The sequence below is a fragment of the Camellia sinensis genome, chromosome 3, assembly GCF_055761805.1.
Source record: "Camellia sinensis isolate YWXY chromosome 3, ASM5576180v1, whole genome shotgun sequence".
Lineage (NCBI taxonomy): Eukaryota > Viridiplantae > Streptophyta > Magnoliopsida > Ericales > Theaceae > Camellia > Camellia sinensis.
This window is the reverse complement of record NC_138963.1, coordinates 107862732-107882521: the sequence shown is the minus strand read 5'-3', so window position 1 is coordinate 107882521 and position 19790 is coordinate 107862732. Positions and strand designations below refer to the sequence as shown.

Below are 19790 nucleotides of genomic sequence, written 5' to 3'. Positions count from 1 at the left end.
TATGTCATTGAATATGACGGTTTGAGTAAATCATTGAATATGTGAATTGATGAGTCATTGTATATGACAACGTGTTTAAATACATTGTTTATGTATCTTTTAATAGGAGGAGATAGGGGATGTACTCCATTGTTTGGGAAAAGATAAGGAATGGACTCCATTGAGAATTAAGTTGACCGGAGTGTCTAGGGTGAAAGTCCCGAAATCTTATCTATTCATAGGTGCCGGTTCCCTCGGACGTCATTCCGTAAAATGGCAAGAAATAGAAGTATTGGATTGATAAATGCATTGAATTGTGAACCATTGAGTTGAAATCTCATTTTTATTGTTTTGATAATTATGAACTTGGTAAATTGATTTACCCGAAATAAAAGAATGGAAATGAATCGAGATATTGGCTATCTGTATTGAATGACCTTGAAAAGAATGTGTGTTGGTTTAGAATACTGCACATTTATCGGATGCTCATATTTTAGTTGATTCTCATATACTGTTTAGCATATCTCTATTGGGCTTTGGCTCATCCTACTTGGGAAACCATTTTTCAAGTACAGGTGACATGCCGCTTCCAAGCACTTAATTTGAGAGGTTTAAGGGCTAAAAGCTCCGTTTTTGTTATCATTTTTGTATTTAAATGTAAATTCAAGCCGAGGGCTTTATATGTAAAAGAGTTAGGACTCTTCTTTTGTTAAAACCAAGTAACAACTTGGAAAGATGTAAGCCCGTAGGGCACTCATTCTGTTGTTAACGTAAAAAATGACATGTAATATCTTTTGTAATATAAATCCTGTTGAATGAAATATAACATTTCTATTACATTTATGATTAATGTGAATGGTTGATTTATATAACAATTTGAGGGCGTTACAATTTTTTTTATTTGTTAAAGTAACAATTCAATTTTTTTATCTATTGAAAGAGATCTGCTCTGTTGAAATAATTGCACTCTTTTGTTTTATTTGAGCTATTGAAACAAATCTAATTTGCTAAAATAACAATTCAGTATGGTTCAAGCAATTCTCTATTGACACATTATGTCAAACACCTATCTGTAATTATCTCAATGAATACATAATTTTGCATCACAGTAATCCTATATATATAAAAACCAAAAACATAAACCTGTTAATTTCCTTTATAAAGGAACCAAAACTCATTTCTTGATTTAATCAATTGAAGCTGTTAAGAAACAATTACAATCTTACAAACCCAATAAGGCGAATGAGGAAGAATTTATAGAGGGTAGAGAGAGAGAGAGAAGAGAAGGCCTCTTTTGCCTGCAAGTAAGAAGAAATTAAATTGAAGCAAATAAAAATGAGATTGGGTATTGAATATTGATAATCCATATTTGGAGAGAGAGAGAGAGAGAGAGAGACCTGTCTAAAATGGTAGAAGCAAAGAGGATGATGAGAGTGGCAAAAGCATTAGAGTAGACAACAAAGACAAAGTTGCTTATTCCTCTTAGAATGACTGCTTTGCTGAGTGTAGTAAGGCCAACATCAAAGCATTCCACCATCACAATCATTGCAAATGGATCTTGAGTGACGTCACGATCAGCTGGCGCCAGGTGATGCTATAGTGGTGTTGTTGAAGCCATGGAGGATGAGGGGCCCAAGAATCTGTAAGAAATGGTTTGGAAAAATGATTTGGCAAAAACAGATTTTTCCTAAACTTTGGTCTAATTTTTAGCCTGGACCTATGCGCCAAAGTTGGCGAGTCCATGTGGCAACGCGTTCTTTGCCGCATAACGATTCACGTTGTATATGTGGTTACTCAAAACCATTATTGGGGTGAATGGGAAATCGATGTCAAAATGAGCTCCATGAAAATGGTGTTTTGGTGAAGTTTCCATATAGGATGGAGTTAAGGTTTGTCCCACATTGCTTTGGTGGGCAAACTTGGTGTGGGTTTATAAGCTTCGAGTTTAGACCTTGGGATAAGCCCAAAAGCGCATTCAAGTTTTATAGAGAGGGAGGTTATGGGTAAAGTGGGTTAGATCCATTAGACCCAAAACAAACACACAAATGCATTGCCACCGCCGGTCGTCCGTCAGGTCGAGTGGGTTGGGCTTGGACGCATGTGTGGTGTGAGGTTGGGTTGCGCTTGTTCGGCCCAATACTTATCTTTTTGAGCCAAAAACTTTTGAATTTGATTTTTTCAAAAAATAAATTCTTATTGTTTGAAATTCAAAATTAATTCTGAAGTGACCTTAACATTTCTGAATGTTGGCAGTTTGGTCCCTTGCACCTCTTCAAAAAAAATTTTCCAACCGAATAGGTTCATTATCTATTCAAATTTAACCCGAATAGGTGCTTTACGTGTTCAAATTTGTCCAAACAGGTTTGGTACCTGTTGAAGCCATTCTGAAAAGCCATCAGTTCACTTATAAATAGACAAATCCTTTATTTGATTTTCATCCAATTTTCGTTCTGCTTTTCTGCTTTTATTTCCTGCATTTTGCTACATAAATTTCCTGTGTGAGAAAGAATATAAACACAAAGTGTGTTCATTGGACAATTAGTTAGTAGTGCTGCTACTAGTTGTCATTGATCATTTCATCTTAAGAGATGGGCGTCCAATATTTGAAAGCCCTTTGAGAGGACAAATCTGTCTTAAAGACACAGTGTACAACACTGGACTTGATCAAATTTTGTTCGAGAAAAATAATATGATAAGTGATTAGTTTACCTATCTATTTTTTTTTATTAATTTTTTCTTTCCAGATTCTGGTTTTGTTTTTGTAATAAAATAAGAATCTGTTTTTCTTATTTATATATATATATACTGTTTTGATTTTTGTAATCAAACAGACTCTCTTCCTTTTTTATCTTCTTTCTTTGAATACATTAAAAATTGTCTAACAGAATTGAGCTACAGCGGCAAAGAAGAGGAGAAGCTGCAGATGACAGAAGAGGAGGAGAGAAAGAGAGTTTGGGAAAATCGTGTTTGGTTGGGGAATTTGAGAAGAGATTTAGAAAGAAATAAGTTCACTAGAAATAGAAAATGTGTAAAATTAGATGAAATGATAGTATATTTTATTCACATTTTATTTATCTTTTCTCTTTCTTTTTTTTTAAATACCTTCTCAAATCCTCTAACCAAACGAAATTGCTTTAAATATTTTAAAAAATAAGCTCACTACAAATTGAATAAATAAATTCAAAAGCTTTATAAATAAAAGATGACTTTTTTAAATCACATACAAATATAAAAAATAAAACTCACGTGAGACTAAACGTTATATTGTTACATTTTAACCCGCAAGGGTGGTCCAGTGGGTGAGGGAAGAAAATCTGGGGTCTGGGAGTTTGCTCCTCCTGGAGGTCCCAAGTTCGAATCCCACCCCCCACGGATTACTGTGCGGGCCACTAGAGGTTTGCCCGGTCGTTAACTTCACCCCCACGGGTTACTGTGCGTGCCACTAGAGGTTTGTCCGGTCGTTAACTTCAGGGCCCTCAGGATTAGTCTCATGCTTCGGCTGTGGGAATACCTGAGTCATCAAAAAAAAAAAAAATATTGTTACATTTTAAAAAATAATAATAATTAAATTATATTGTAAATATTGTTTCATTTATTTTTAATGAAACATATATAATCTGCATAACTGGATTTATTTGCTTCAATTACCGAGATTGGACCTAAACTAGACCCACGATCTAGCCTAATCGTTGGCCAACCCTTCCTGAGCACCTCTCACAATTAGAAGCTAGGGTAGGCTAGTGTGTGGAAGCCTTACCCGGTCCAGACCTGACCCACTTGGCCGAAAACTTCAGATAAAAAAGGACATTTGCCATCACATCTCCCCCCTATCCTGGCCTTGTTTTGTCTAACTTTGGCCTTGCTCGTTTATTTATTTATTTATTAATAAATTATATTTTTTATTTTTATAATGTGATCCAAATTTTATTTTGATCATATTATTTTAATTTAAATAATTTAATCCTTATATTCTAAGTGTAATTTCAATTTGATTCTTCCGTTAAAATTTATGTTAATTTTTTTTCACGTATAAACTTTAAGAGATTGCCAAGTGTCTTAAATATGTTAATTTTAATCTCCAATTTAAACAAAATGACCAAATTAAAATTGAATTTAAAGTACGAGAATAAAATTATTCAAATTAAAATTATAGATACCGAAATGAAATTTAAGTTAAATTATAAGAGTTAAAAATGTATTTTACCTTCTTTCTTTTTTTTTTTCCTTCTTTTTTCTTTTTTGTAAATCTGCATCATAATATTTGGCATGATTTCTTACACTTTATGACTCTGAAATAACTTAAATAGATTAAAAAAATAATTATTTAAAATTTGATTATGTTTTCTAATTATCAAACAAGCCCATATATTTTCATGTGTAAGAGGGGCTAATTTGAGCCCACTAAATTATTTAGGCCCAATAGCCCAAGATTAGTGGGCCCGAATTTATCGCAAGTCCAAGAATCGGTGGGCCCAGATTTATCGCCATCAAACGGATTGAATCGCTCTAAGCCTCGAAAGGGTTTGGATCCACGAACCTAGAGACTTACTCAGGCCCGGACTCGAAAGGGTATTAGGCAAGCCTAGAGATCCGAGGCATTCGGACTCGAAAGGGTTCGGATCTACGAACCTAGAGGTCCGAAATACTTGGCTTCGAACGGATTCAGACGCAATCTAGAAGTCGCTCCGTTAATGAGTCCCAGAACACTTGCGGGCTCGGAGCTTTCCGGGATCTACGCACCAGAACCATGGGCGTAATGGAGTTCGAACAAAGGACCCGATCCCGAGGACGGTGAGTGGAGATAAATTCACTCTTCGGTTAAACTAGCCTATACCCGGGTCAAGGTGGCACGACCCCGGGGGGGTCCATGAGACTCGGCAATATTTTGCGGCAGGACGTCCTCTGGGACTACCCCTGACCCTTTGGGATGATTGGGGATCATTGGTTAGGTGTGGCTAAGAAGAAGGGTTCGCCGAGGGATTGATCTCCTCTTCGGGGTTTTCTCATCCTCGGAGAAGTCACCTCCTCGGAGAGGTCACCTCCTCGGACAAGGTGGTTAGAGAGAATATCCCCCATGTGCCTTGCACATGGGCTCCATCCTACATCATGAGGTGCCTATAAATAGCACCCACCCATAGCTTTACAAGGGATGAATTTTTTGGAGATTTTTTCAACTCTTGGGAAAGAACTAATTTCCCATCTCCATTATCAACCTTGAGAGTGAAAGTGGGAGATCCATGGGAGAGCCTTGCCATTATTCTATTCTCTAGCCATTTTGCCTTCTTCTTCACCCAATCTCTTATCTCCATCATCTCCTTTACTTTTGTGTTCTTGAGTTGAGACCATTGAAGAATCTAAGCCTCTCATCATATTCTAGAGAATTCGAAGTTGTTCTTCAAGGATCTTCGAAGATCTTCGAATTTTCCAACTCTTTTCTTGAACCCTCTCCTACATTTTTGGCGACTCCGCTAGGGAGGCGGATTGGTTAATGGTCTCAACGAGATCTGGAATCCACACAACTCCAACAAGGATGGCGGGAGAAGATGAAGTTCACCAACAAGGATTCTCTAATGGTGGTGATGACAGAACCATCGCTCCAGATCAACCACTTTTGCTTGAAGCCATTCAAGGACTTCAAAATACTCAGCAAGAGATTCTTACCACTCTTCAGAATCTCACTCACAACATGTTAGTGATGAGTTCTAATTTTGCACCGGCGCCAAACGGAAATCAAACGGGTGGTGGAGTTATTCCCGCCGGAGCGCAAAATCAAATCCAAGGAGAAGTAGGCCCCAATCAACCTATGGCTCATGGCAACACAGCCACAGTAACACATGCTCAAACCACAGTAGGCGGCAGCAGTTTGCCCATGCCCGGGCTCCATGGCGTGCCGAGCCAAGATCCAATGGTGACTAGGGGAGTTTCTGGTGTAATGAATGGCACTCCAACGACTGCTGGTGTCCAGGAAAACATAAGGAGCATGATGGCGCAAAAGGGAGCTATGCCCGTACCTAATCTTGTTACGCCACCAGTGAATGTTACCCAAGCACCAAGCGGGCCTCCTTTGGTGCCGACAACAAATCTGCAAGCACAACCCGGTATAGCGGCGCCGTACGGTGGACTCTATGGGCCTCAACTCAATATCCCATCACCAACTGGCTTGTCTATAGGCGCTGATGGCCAGTATCGTCAAATGTCCTCACCAATGATGAATTCGCAGCACCAGAATGGCCAAGACGCCCCTAGCTCAATCTTCGGGTACATAAGCCAAGTCCCGGGAATACCACCATCAAACTCTCTCCCTCAACAGTTTCTCACTCTCGCCGATGTGCAGGCCATGTTCGATCTCGAACGGGGCAAGAGGACCTTACCCTTTTTGCCTGATCCAGACGTCAAGCCGCCTTACCCCATTGAGATGCTGAGTTATCCATACCCTGAGGGGTATACAGTGCTAAAGTTCATCAAGTTCGACGGCAAACAAGGAAATGCCCGAGAACATGTTGTGCGATTCATCGAGACTCTAGGTATTCATGGTTCAAACCACGTCCTCCGACTGAGAGAATTCTCTAAGTCCCTCACCGACCGAGCATATAGTTGGTATGTTAATTTGGCCCCAAACTCTGTCCGAAGTTAGGAGGAAATGGTTAACAAATTCCACTCCAAGTTCTTTCAAGTGGCGGAGAAGGTGACCACACTTACATTGTGTAAAGAGAAGCAACAAGAAAGTGAAGACATCCTTGACTACGTCAAAAGGTTTCAGGACAAGGCCGTGGATTGTCATGAAGCAGTTGAGAAGAGTTATCTGGTTCAAATTTGTCTAGAAGGGGCATTGAGCAGGTACAAAATGTTTCTAGTTAACCACAAGCTACCCACCTTCTCGGCATTAATAGAAGCAGCTCGGAACATTAGCATTCCTCAGGCTCAAGAGTCCGGATTTAAAGCCAGTTACAAGACTAGTTTCAAGTCATCTCGTGGACCTATCGTTGCTGCTGCCTCTGCCCCGGATACCCGAAATTCACAAGGAGGAGGTCATAGAGGCCAGAAAACAAAGCAATATAATGGTGAAAAGGGGAATGTTTCTTATCCATGTGGAATCGAGGAAGTGAAAGCTCTAGTTAAGGAATGGGTGGCTGACGGAGAGCTAAAATTGCCTTATGTTGAAGAAATGCCATCAAAAAAGGACCGTGAGAAGTGTTGGACTCTCAGGAAAATCTTCAGAGATAAAGTCGAGGCAGACGAATTGAGGTTCAAAAAGCGAGGGACTCAAGACATCCGAGAACAACCATATCCTCAACACCGAGACAAGGGCAAGAATGTTGCTATGATAGCTTATGAAGGCCCAATGATCGAGGCTATCGCTAATCTCGATGACGATGACTGTTATCTGGACGACATCCTCGAGCCAGAGGGTGAGCAAGTTTACTATGGAAGTGCTCTCGATCCAGAGGGCAGAACATTTATGACTCATGGCGAAGATCCCTTTGATCCAGAAGGAGGAGAAGAATACTATGGAAGAGGAGGACACCATGTTTATGTGGCATCTTATTTTGAGGAGACCGAGGAGATGGTTAACTACGAGCCTCCAAGAGTGGAAAAAGATCCGGATCACTATGCCAAAACCCTACAAGACTGTGTAAAGTTCAAGCAGTTCTTTGACCAGCTTGGACTTTCCAGGGAGGCAAGAACGGAAATCACCAAGTCTATCATTAATATAGCCGAGGCACACCATGAGGAATGCATGTCGACTGAGGGGTCTATCCCGAGGAAGGCAAAAGAGCAATCTAGTGCCATTACTTTCTCCGAGGCTGATCGAAAGTATCCTTTTTCTCACAATCGCCCGTTTTATGTGACTGTTTTTATTAACGGGGTTGAGTTCAAAAGGGCCTTTCTAGATAGTGGAGCCTCTATCAACATTATGACTCGCGCTACTCTAGAAAAAGCCGGAATCTCTGAAGAACGCATTGTGAAGCAGCCGATAGTCATCACTGGCTTCGGTGGAGAAAGGAGAGTTACTATCGGATGCGTAACAGTTGATTTAGCCGTTGGAGAGATTCGCTCGGCCACCAAGTTCCATATTATCGATTCTGAGGCAAATTATCACATCATTCTAGGGAGGACCTGGATGCATAGATATGGGGCTGTACCATCGAGTTATCATCAGTGTGTTAAGGCTAGATGGGGAAAGAAGACGGTGACAATTCAGGCTACAGAAAGGCCTTTCGAGATCCATGAAGCTCATTATTCTGATGCCATCTACTTCACCGAACTGGCTGTCGAAGAAGTTCCCACCACCTCTAAGCCTCGAGGGGTCAAAATTCCTCGTTGGGAGGATATCAAAGATGACAAGGAGCCGATGGCAGAGTCAAGTAAGCGGGCAATGTCTAGAACAGAAAGTCCACCTATTGCTCGGAAGGTGATGAAAGTTCGAGAAGGAGGCAAGATGGTGTACTATTTATGAAGGTGCGGGGAGTCGGTTTCTTCAGTCACCGACTCCGAGTCAAAAGAAGAGCCTCCTGACAATGATATAGTAATAAAGCCTGAAGTGGCTCCAGAATGTATGCAAGATGGGCCGAAGCCTCAGCCCGAACAACTTATTGAAATAGATCTGAGTGATGGACAAGATGCACCGAGGCCGGTATTCGTAAGTTCGAGCCTTAGCCCAGAGAAGCGGGAACAGTTGTTAAAGTTGATAAGCCGATACTCAGATGTGTTTGCTTGGTCATATAAGGAAATGCCCGGACTAGATCCTGACCTAGTCTCCCACTATCTTGATGTGTTCCCAAACTCCAAGCCAATTAAGCAAGCTGCTCGAAAATATCATCCAGATCTCGAAGAGAAGATTAAGGAGGAGATTGAAAAACTTCAACAGGCTGGTTTCATCCGGCCAATACAGTACCCCACGTGGTTAGCAAACATCGTGCCAGTAAAGAAGAAGAATGGCCAAATCAGAGTATGTGTAGACTTTCGAGATTTGAACAAATCTTGCCCGAAGGATGAATTCCCTCTTCCTCACATCGACACCCTCGTGGATACTACCTCGGGACACCAGATGTTCTCATTCATGGATGGATTCAGTGGATACAATCAGATTAAGATGGCTGAAGAGGACGCAGAAAAGACTGCTTTTAGAACACCTCTCGGAAACTTCTTCTATACATTCATGCCTTTCGGACTCAAGAATGCCGGTGCAACTTACCAAAAGGCTATGACTGCAATCTTTCATGACATGATCCATCATGAGGTGGAAGATTATGTTGATGATCTAGTGGTGAAATCCAAGAAAGAAGAAGACCATCTCCGAGACCTTGAGAAGGTATTCAAGAGGTGCCAGAAATTCAAAATGAAGATGAATCCTCTCAAATGTGCTTTCGGGGTGACGGCCGGGAAGTTCCTCGAGTTTCTTGTACACAGGCATGGTATCGAGGCAGATGAAGACAAGGTCAAATCTATCAGAGCAATGCCTCCCCCGCATTCTCAGAAGGAGTTAAAGAAGTTCCTCGGGAAGGTGTCTTATATTCGGAGGTTTATCCCAGCACTGGCAGAGATCTCTGCGCCTTTCGGCTCTTTGTTAAAAGGAGATGCCAAGTTCGAGTGGAACCAAGAGCACCAAAAGGCCTTTGAGAGAATCAAGGCGGCCTTGACCTCGCCTCAGACCATGATAGCCCCGCAGCCCGGGGTGCCTCTAATGTTGTACCTAACTTCAACCCCCAAGTCCATAGGGGCATTATTGGTCCAAGATGTAGATGGAGTAGCACGCCCGGTGTATTACATCAGTCGGAAGATTCGAGGAGCAGAAGTCCGATATACTCCAGTAGAGAGACATTGTTTAGCTTTGGTATTCACTGCCCAAAAGCTCAGACATTACTTCCTAGCACATCAGATTCAGATTGTTATTATAAGTGATCCAATCCAATACCTCCTCAGCAAGCCTGCTCTAACCGGGAAGGTGGCAAGATGGTTGTTAGCACTGGGTGAATTCGAGATCACATGTATAGCCCCCAAGGCGATCAAAAGCCAAGCCTTAGCTGATCTCCTTGCCCAATTTCCAAGTGGTGACTATGAACCAGTGAATGAAGAATTAAGAGGAGAGGTGCACACAGCTATGGCTTCCGAGGAAAGCTTCTGGACATTGAGCTTTGACGGAGCAGCAGCCGGAGGGAAGGGAGGAACCGGGATAGTCCTTACAAGCAAAAGTGGGGAAAAGTTATATTTGTCTTATAAACTGGATTTCCATTGTTCGAATAACGAAGCCGAGTATGAGGCTCTTATTTTAGGCTTGATAGCAGCTGAGAAGCACAGTATCAAGAAGATTCGGATCCGGGGGGACTCAAAGCTGATAGTGAAGCAAGTTTCAGGACAGTTCGTCTTAAAGGAGCCTGCCTTGGCCACATATCGAACAACAGTCCAAAGGCTTCTTGACAAATTTCAGAAGGTCGAAATAGAGCATGTGCCTCGCTCCGACAACAAGTTTTCAGATGCCCTCGCAACATTAGGGGCAAGAGTTGACATTCCAGAGGAAGAGGCAACAATTGTTATCAAGAAGAGAACAGAACCTTCAATAATACCCGAAGACAAAGGCCTTCCGGAGGACTGGAGAGGAGAAGTCCTCGAGCAACTCAGAAGCAAAGTTGGAAAACTGACTATGGCCAAGCTTGCCCAATTCACAATTATTCAAGGTGAACTTTACTTCCGAGGAGGTACCGGATTCCTAGCCCGGTGTATTGGCCAACAAGAAGCAAGCTTCCGACTACAACAGATCCATGAAAAGTCTTGCGGGGATGGGGATATCAGTCTGTATAGAAGAATCCAAAGACAAGGTTATTATTGGCCCGAGATGGAGAAGGACTCGAATCAATTACAGAAGGAATGCCCCAAGTGTCAGTCATACATCCGGGAGGATGAGAGTTGCTTTGAAATTGATACCCCTGACTGGAGGCAAGTCTACATTGACTATCTCAAAGAAGGAACACTACCTGAGAGCCCGAGGGACATTGCACACCTCAAGAGGAGAGTGAGGCGGTACTTTCTTGATCAGGACAAGCTGTATAGAAGAAGTATTGAGGGCACTCCCCTGAGATGTCTCTCCAAGGAGGAGTCAGATCTAGTCCTCGGAAGAGCCCACGAGATTGAACATCAAGGAGGGGCTCGGCTGTTCGAGCAACTTATACACCTTGGGTATTACTGGCCGACCATGGAGTCAGATGCATCCCATCACGTGAAGAGGTGCCAGACTTGTCAGAAACACGGAAATTTGATCCATGCTCCAGCTGTAGACCTGCATAGTATCCGAACGCCATGGCCGTTCCATACCTGGGCTTTTGATCTGATAGGGCCCATCTCCACATCTTCTAAGGGGTACAAGTGGATTCTCGCAGCCACAGAATTGAGTACAAAGTGGGTCGAAGTAATTCCTCTGAAGAACGCTACGGGGCCTGCAGTTGCGAACTTCATCAAGGAGAATATCATTTGCCGATTTGGAGTACAAACACCATCCTCTCGGATAACGGCACTCCCTTCATAAACAAATATGTGAAGAGCCTCCTAGAGACTTACCAAGTGAAGCATCACAAATCCACACCCTACTATCCAAAAGGGAACGGGCAAGCGGAAGCCACAAACAAGACACTGATAAGGATTCTGAGCAAGATGATGGATGAGTTTGGGGGGACTTGGTCCGAACAGTTGATAGTAGCCCTATGGGCGTATCGCACTTCGAAGAGAAAGCCAACTCAAGCAGCTCCTTACTCCCTTGTATATGGGTCCGAGGCAGTGTTACCTATAGAGTTGGAAACGCCATCTGCTCGAATGGCTCTCGCCTCGGGGATGGTGTTGGAGCCTCGAACCACCAGATTGGAAGCATTAGAGGAAAAGCATGACAGAGCTGCAAAAGTCATGGAAAGGTATCATGAGTCCATCGCCCGAGCCTATAACCAGACTGTGATACCAAGGAAGTTTGAAGAAGGTGATCTAGTATGGAAGATTGTAGACCCAATCATGCGAGGACAGCCTTTGCCCAAGTTTTCTCCAAAATGGGAAGGGCCCTACAAGGTGGTTCGGGCGAGCTCAAGCGGGTACTACAAACTTGTAAGGGTTGAAGACGGCTTCCGAACTGGCCCGCTCAATGCAAAGTTTATCAAGCATTACTACCCATAGTTGGACTCATCTATGTTGAAATTCATTTTCACTTTCTTACTTTGTCTAAAAGTTGTATTTCCCTTACGTTATGAAGAAGCTGGTTTTCTCTATGGTGTATGTTTTATCCCATCACTTACAGTGAATCTATTATACTTTTGTCAAGAAAGTTGAAGAACTAATGAGAATATTTCAGCTTTTATAAACATGTGCATATGATTGTTCTTTCCATTGTATCATTCGAAATAAATATTTTATCAAGTAGAATGAGAAAACAATGCGAAAATATCCAAACAACAAAAATTTTGTCATTTCATTGCATTGTCCTAGATAAAACATTTTTATCGAAAGGGGCAAGAAAGTAATGATAAAAAAAAAACTCAATCTTTCCTAAAGACACCCTCGAAGAAGCTGCCCGTCACATCTACATCTGGAGGACAAACAGTAGAGTGTGCCTCTAAAGTCTCCAAGGCCCGAGCATAACCCGACTCAAGTTCACGAAGAGTTGCCTTTATCTCATCTATAGAGGTGCGATAAGAGGCAAGCACAGACATAAGTTCCAGCCGATGACTGGCGTTCGAAGCTATATCCAGGCGCTTCCGAAGCCATGATAAGTCCACTTGGTGACGCTCCATGTCAGAGATCCCCTGATACGCCGTCTCGACTACTTTCCCATTAAGGTCACACAGCCGTTGCCTGTCCAAGCTATATAAGATAGTGGCAAAAGACTCGAGAAGAGCAGTCTGAATGAGTGGACACTAGCAAGCAAATGAAGCAAAGGTCTCCGGGTAACTTGAATGCACAAGCTGTAGAACTGAAGAAAAAAAAACTCAATCTTTCCTAAAGACACCCTCAAAGAAGCTGCCCGTCACATCTACATCTGGAGGACAAACAGTAGAGTGTGCCTCTAAAGTCTCCAAGGCCCGAGCATAACCCGACTCAAGTTCACGAAGAGTTGCCTTTATCTCATCTATAGAGGTGAGATAAGAGGCAAGCACAGACATAAGTTCCAGCCGATGACTGGCGTTCGAAGCTATATCCAGGCGCTTCCGAAGCCATGATAAGTCCACTTGGTGACGCTCCATGTCAGAGATCCCCTGATACGCCGTCTCGACTACTTTCCCATTAAGGTCACACAACCGTTGCCTGTCCAAGCTACATAAGATAGTGGCAAAAGACTCGAGAAGAGCAGTCTGAATGAGTGGACACTGGCAAGCAAATGAAGCAAAGGTCTCCGGGTAACTTGAATGCACAAGCTGTAGAACTGAAGCAAACTCAGGAGCTACCCAATAATGGAGAAATGATACTTTGCCAGAAGCTGAAGGAGGAATTGGGGCCGGAAAGCTGCTAGTCTCAGGAATCTCCCCAATGTCTATCGGGTTAGATGAACCACCCGGAGGGGTAACTCTCGGCAGAGGTCCCGAGCCTGAGAATGCCGAACGATAAGGGGAAAGACCAAAAGCATCACTATCAATGTGAAAATTACTGAGATTCAAATCCAAAATATTCGAAGGCACTGGCGATGAAGAACCTCTGGCAGTCGTCTCAAAGGCAGGTGTTCCCCCTTGAGAAGGAGAACCGTGAGGAGTTACAAAGAGAGTCGGAGTAGAGTCCGGGGCAGGTGAAGACGGGACCACGGTAGCAGCTAACACTGGAGCAGAGTCTGAGGCAGGTGAAGGCAGGACCCCGGTAGCAGCTAACACTGAAGAAAAGATAAGGAAGCCTTATTAGAGGTAGGGAACAGGAAAACTATTTGAGTAAAGATTTCTCACAGATAGAAGTAAATGACAAACTTCAGAAAGAAAGATTACCAGAGGGAGAATCAATATGCAAAGCCGGAGCAACTGAAGGACTCCTAGCATCAGCAAGGTCACTTGGCCGTATAGAGAGCACCTGATCGATCTCAATGTCTGACGAAGCCTGAACAGTAGCAGTCATCCCTGAAGAAGGAAGGAGGGCCGGAGGATGAGAATCACCATAAGTGCCAGAGCGAGTCTCAGAGATTTCTAGCACATCCACCTCCACACCATTCCCAGAGGCGCACCTCGTCTCTACATTGCTTCTAGAAGCATGGCCTACGGCATCAATTTCTGTGGCATCAGTCCCTCCAGTAATCTCAACATCAGAACGGTGAGCCCCAATAACCTCGTCACCAAGATAGTGCTCCTCCTCAGCTACGGTAGGGCAGTGACGACGCATGCGTGGAATAAGGTCACAAAAATGGTCGGAGGACTCAGTCTCATCATCGTCATCATCTATAACTGCTATACGAGAGGTGCGCATCTTCACAAGTCTTGCAGACAAAGGGAGGGTGTCGTCCAAGTCTGAGTCCGGCCTGGGGGAGGCAGCATGGCCAGGAGCCACGGTACTGAGAACGTCAACAACCGCAGGATCCTACACAACATGGACAAATAAAAGTTTTCATTTTAGAAGGTGTAGACGTCCCCCGAACGCCCCGGGAGGAACGAGCTCCCGTTCTGTTCATTTGGGGTCACTATAGCTCGGACTCTTAAATGTCACGGTTCCTAATCTGAACCAAAGAGTCCAAATCCGGTAAATCGTTTTGAGAAACAGATTTTTGAAAAAGTAGTGCCAAACATGGACTGCTTTGCCAGATACAGAGTCGCCACCTAAATATTTTATTTTGGGAAATTTAGGAAACCCTGACTCGGTGCCGAAAGGCCACGTGCCCGTCATCACCAAAGTTGCCTCGGCTTGGGAACTTGGGTACGATTGGGGAAGGTCACTTCGTGAGCACCCCCGCTCGCCCAGTCATAGACTAGCCTCTACTAACCATGATATCAATTTTTGAAAACATTGTGTGCTCTTATTCTGGTTATTAGCCTAGGTTACTATGTGATGCGCACAGCATACAAGTATAGACCAGGTCGTCCGAATTGGAACAAAACATTTCATGTTCGCTTTTTGAAAATGGTTTGCTACCCGCAGGTAGGCTTAAAACATTTGATGATTTATTCCAATTCAGATAACCCAACCTTCACCCACAGGCATTCAGGCAGTTATATTAGATAAGTACATAGCCTCATGGTAAACATGCTATTCATGGCAGCACTCACACGCATGCAAGGATGCTAAAGCATAAAAACTTACCGAGTACTCCAAGCCAAAATAGACACTTATTAGAAATCATGCATGATCCTAAGTATACAGAAATGCCTAATGCAACACATGCAAAATGCAACTATAGTAGGCTCGGCTATTCTAAACATGGCATATGAAATGCTGCAACTATCATGTATTCAACTTTGAATTGAAAGTACAATGCAGTTAGTATGGTGCGCCGAGCCCGGTGCATGCAATACAGATGAATGAATGCAAACATGCTGTCATACTGTATGCTAATTTAAACATGCCCTAATCTAACCATCAAAAGCGGATAAATAAAAGGGAGAAAGACGTGGGGTTGGAAGACATACATCACACTCACACACACTTATTACAGTTGTACCCTCACTCAGAGGGTCCGAATAAATGTACAGTCCAAATATTACAGTCCCGAATAAAAGAATATTACAGTCCAAAATATTACAAAATTCTAATTAATTAATGAATTAACTAAGAAAGCAAATAAAACTGGCGTGCAAGCCAGGGACTGCCTTGCTTCTGATGGATGATGCATGTCCGGGTTGTCTTGCGCGGAAATCCACCGGAATGCCCCAATTAGCCTCTGTTTACACCTGTTCTTGAAATGCATGCCAAGCCCCAAAAAGTTGCTGGTTCTTCATTTTGCTGTGACAGAGAGCAGGAAAGGGGCATAGCAATGTATTTGCACAGATATATGCATGTCTCGATCCTCGTGCCACCAATCACGCATACCGAGGCATGATGGCCGAGGAGTCGAAATGCACAACTCAATATAGGATGAATGCACATGAAGTTACAGCTAAAACCTAACTCCATCATGGATAATCCGGAGTGTCGGTGACTGGGGAATTGAGACACATTCCGTCACTCGGAGTACGAAATGTACCTCGTTTCCCGTGCCCGGGCTAACTCCTATTCCGGACATGATGCAATATGTATGATATGCATGAAATGCAACTAAGATGCAATCCTATCATACACAATGCTACGAAAATGAGATGCCTCGAAATGCGTGCACGTGGGTACGCAAACCGAGGTGATGATGGGATGCGATGAAAATGAGATGCCTCAAAGTACGTGCACACGGGCACGCAAACCGAGGCGATGATATATGCAATGAAAATGAGACACCTCGAAGTGCGTGCACACGGGCACGCAAACTGAGGCGATGATAGAATGCAATGAAAATGAGACGCCTAGAAGTGCGCGCGCACGGGCACGCAAACCGAGGCGATGACAGAATGCAATGAAAATGAGACGCCTAGAAGTGCGTGCGCACGGGCACGCTAACCGAGGCGATGACAGAATGCAATGAAAATAAGACGCCTCGAAGTGCGTGCGCACGGGCACGCCAACCGAGGCGATGACAGAATGCAATGAAAATGAAGTGCGTGCGCACGGGCACGCAAACCGAGGCGATGACAGAATGCAATGAAAATGAGACGCCTAGAAGTGCATGCACACGGGCACGCAAACCGAGGCGATGATAAATGCAATGCGAATGCCAAGGAAACATGATATGGGTTTATACCAACATGAGTGAGCCTCAGCCACACTCACATCGGATGCCGGTGGATAAAAAAGAGGTGCCTCGAAATGCGTGCACACGGGCACGCAAACCGGGGCGATGATGGAATACAATGTAATGACATGGAAATGACAAATGGGCTTATACCAACATGAGTGAGCCTCAGCCACACTCACATCGGATGCCGGTGGATAAAAATGGAGTGCCTCGAAATGCGTGCACACTGGCACGCAAACCGAGGCAATGATAAAATGTGATGGAATGACATGGAAATGACAAATGGACTTATACCAACATGAGTGAGCCTCAGCCACACTCACATAGGATGCCGTCGAATAAAAAGAAGGTGCCTCGAAATGCGTGCACACAGGCACGCAAACCGAGGCGATGACAAAATGTGATGAAACATGGTAAAAATGATATGCAAGCATACTAACAGAATTTCAGCAACAAAATATGGGGGAAAACAGTCCCGAAATGAAGCGAAATGATACCAAATGCAAGGAATTGTCCCGAAATGCAACATTAGGCACCCAAAATGGCCTATAGCTATGCCAAACATGCACAATATGGACATGCAATGCAAAGACAGAAGCTAGACAGTCCCAAAAGATGCACTTTTACAGTTATAAACATGGCCAAACAGCAAGCATAGGTAAGGGAAAAATAGCATGCAAGAATAGGGGCCAAAAGAGGGGTAATGAAGCAAGTGATATAAGCAAAACCCAAACTGAAAAATTTCCTTCTACGACACTGAAGAGGGACCAAAAATATGAATATTTACAGTATATGGCAGCCTCAAAATCAGTATACAAACATGCTAAAAATGTGATGCAAAATGAGGCTCAAAAGGTACTATAACATGAAGTATACAAAATAATCACCAAACAGAAAAAAAAATGTTAATGAAACATGAAGTATAGACCAAAATAAGGCCACTTTCAGTTCGGACCAAGGTCCAAAAGCAGAAGCAAAGGGGGTTGCCAATTTATGCAAAAATGGGGCCAAATAAGGGATATAACTACAAGTGACACATGGAGGCACCAAATGGTGAGGGGCCCTTCAACAATGTTGAAGAGGGGCCCAAAATAAGCACATTCACAGATTACATCATGCTCAAAAACAGATTAATCATGGGCCAAAAATAGCATGCAAGATTATGACATATAAGAGGATCAATGAAGCAAGTGCATCATGGAGGGCTCAAACAGGGTTGAGCCCTTAATGAAAAGTGAAAATGAGCTCAAAAGAGGGCCACTTTCAGTTAGGGCCGGAGCTCAAATTAATAAGCATGTATGGCTTAGAGATGATGCAAAAATGAGCTAGAAAAGAGGGAAATTGGACTTACCTTTGAAGACCAACACTTTTGTTGCTTCTTGGACCAGATTTGGTGACTCTAAGCTGCTGGAATTCTTCCCCTTGCTGCTGGAATGGAAGGGTGGTGGTAGAGCTTGAAGATGATGAAGAAATGGAACCCAAAACTTGAAGGAAATGGGGTGCTATGTATGTATCTCCTCCAAGCAAGCCTTGTAACCCCTTTTTTTGAGTTGGGAGGCCAGCAAAATTCAAGAGAGAGAGAGAAGAGCCTCCCCCAAAGTGTAGAGAAAAATGAGCCTTTTTCTTCTTTCAAAAGGGTCCCCGGATGCAGATATTTTTTGGGGGAAAACCAAGGCACAGCTGGAATGCACTCAACCTGAAGAAGCAGGCCGGCCAGGTACTTTTGCTGCAGGTGGCCGGCTGGCCACTTAACATAGCCGGCCGGCTAGGTCAAAGAAAAAAACGGCCGGCCGGCCAAAAAAAGTGGCCGGCCACCCCTTATGATGAAGCCCCAGAAGTTAGCTTTCCAATGGCGCAAACCTTGCATTAAAATTCCTCTTGTAGAAAAAGTTATGCCCTTTTCCGTGAAGCCGCGCAGATTCAGTCCAAGCAGACTTCAACCAACCACATCTCTCCCCCCCGGACTTGGACTTGGGAGATTCTTGAGTGCAAAATGAAGCCCCGGAAGTAAGCTTTCCAATGGTGGTGGCCTCATATCTTAATTCCTCTTGTACAAAGAGTTACACCCGTTTCGGTGAAGCCGCGCAGCTTTTTCTCCTTCCCGGATTCATGCTGAACCACTTTTGACCAAAAAGAAGTTGGCTTTTCGGCAAAATTACTAGCCTCCCACCAACTTTTGGTGTCCTCTCATGTGTGTAGATCACATATATGTGGTTGAAAGTTGGCAATACAGGCTCCAGGGTGTTCAACATTGCATGTGAAGAGAGGGGTAAAAAAAGTAATTTTATAATTACTGGCCGGCCATGGGTTTTTAGGGGCCTCCCAGGTGTGTAGATCACAGATATGTGGTCGAAAGTTGGCAACACTAACTCCAAGGTGTTCAACATTGGCCCGGAAGAGGAGGGGCAAAAATGGAAAGAAAAATTAATGGCCGGCCATAAACTTTTAGGAGCCTCCCAAGTGTGTAGATCACAGATATGTGGTCGAAAGTTGACAACACTAACTCCAAGGTGTTCAACATTTGCCCGGAAGTTGGAAAAACGGGCGCCGGGAGGCTCCGGAGGAGAGATAACTGGTTGCTGCAACAATTACTAGCCTCCCACCCTTCAGTGACCTTCCTGGTGATAAAACAGAGGTACCTGCCAAAAATAAGCAAAAACCGATGCAAAACGAATGCTCGGGGGCCAAAACACGCAGTTTAGAGTCCCGAAAATGGGCTGTTAAGCACCGAAAATGGCAATCGGCCACGAAGTGGGTTTCTCAGACCCTAGTGCCCCTCAAAAGGGAGCAAATAAGAAGTATGCCGAAAATCAAAGCAAACGGAGGTGGTTAGGCGGTCCCGAACCGAGGCACACGGCCTGACGGCTCCGAAAATCGAGAACCGGGCTTCGAAATGGGCAAAATGGCCTACGGCCACCAAATGTAGCTCACGGCCACTGAGAGATGATCTACGGGACCTCTCCCTCCCCTCAGGAAAATAAACAGAGAAAACCGAGTCTGGTTCGCAAACCGAGGCAAGGCACAGAAGAGGGTTCGGAAGCCCGGAGGC

General features: G+C 43.7%; 1 protein-coding gene across 1 annotated transcript; it reads right to left on the bottom strand.

Annotated features, from left to right (window-relative positions):
• Positions 1–3421: 3421 nt before the first annotated feature.
• LOC145821747 (uncharacterized) lies at positions 3422–14512 on the bottom strand. Its single transcript, XM_082918308.1, has 3 exons — positions 13923–14512; positions 13071–13813; positions 3422–3490 (listed from the first exon to the last, which is right to left on the bottom strand). Exons 1-3 carry the CDS (start codon positions 14392–14394, stop codon positions 3422–3424), a joined length of 1284 nt encoding a protein of 427 aa, XP_082774434.1. The 5' UTR covers positions 14395–14512.
• Between the last annotated feature and the right edge of the window lie 5278 nt (positions 14513–19790).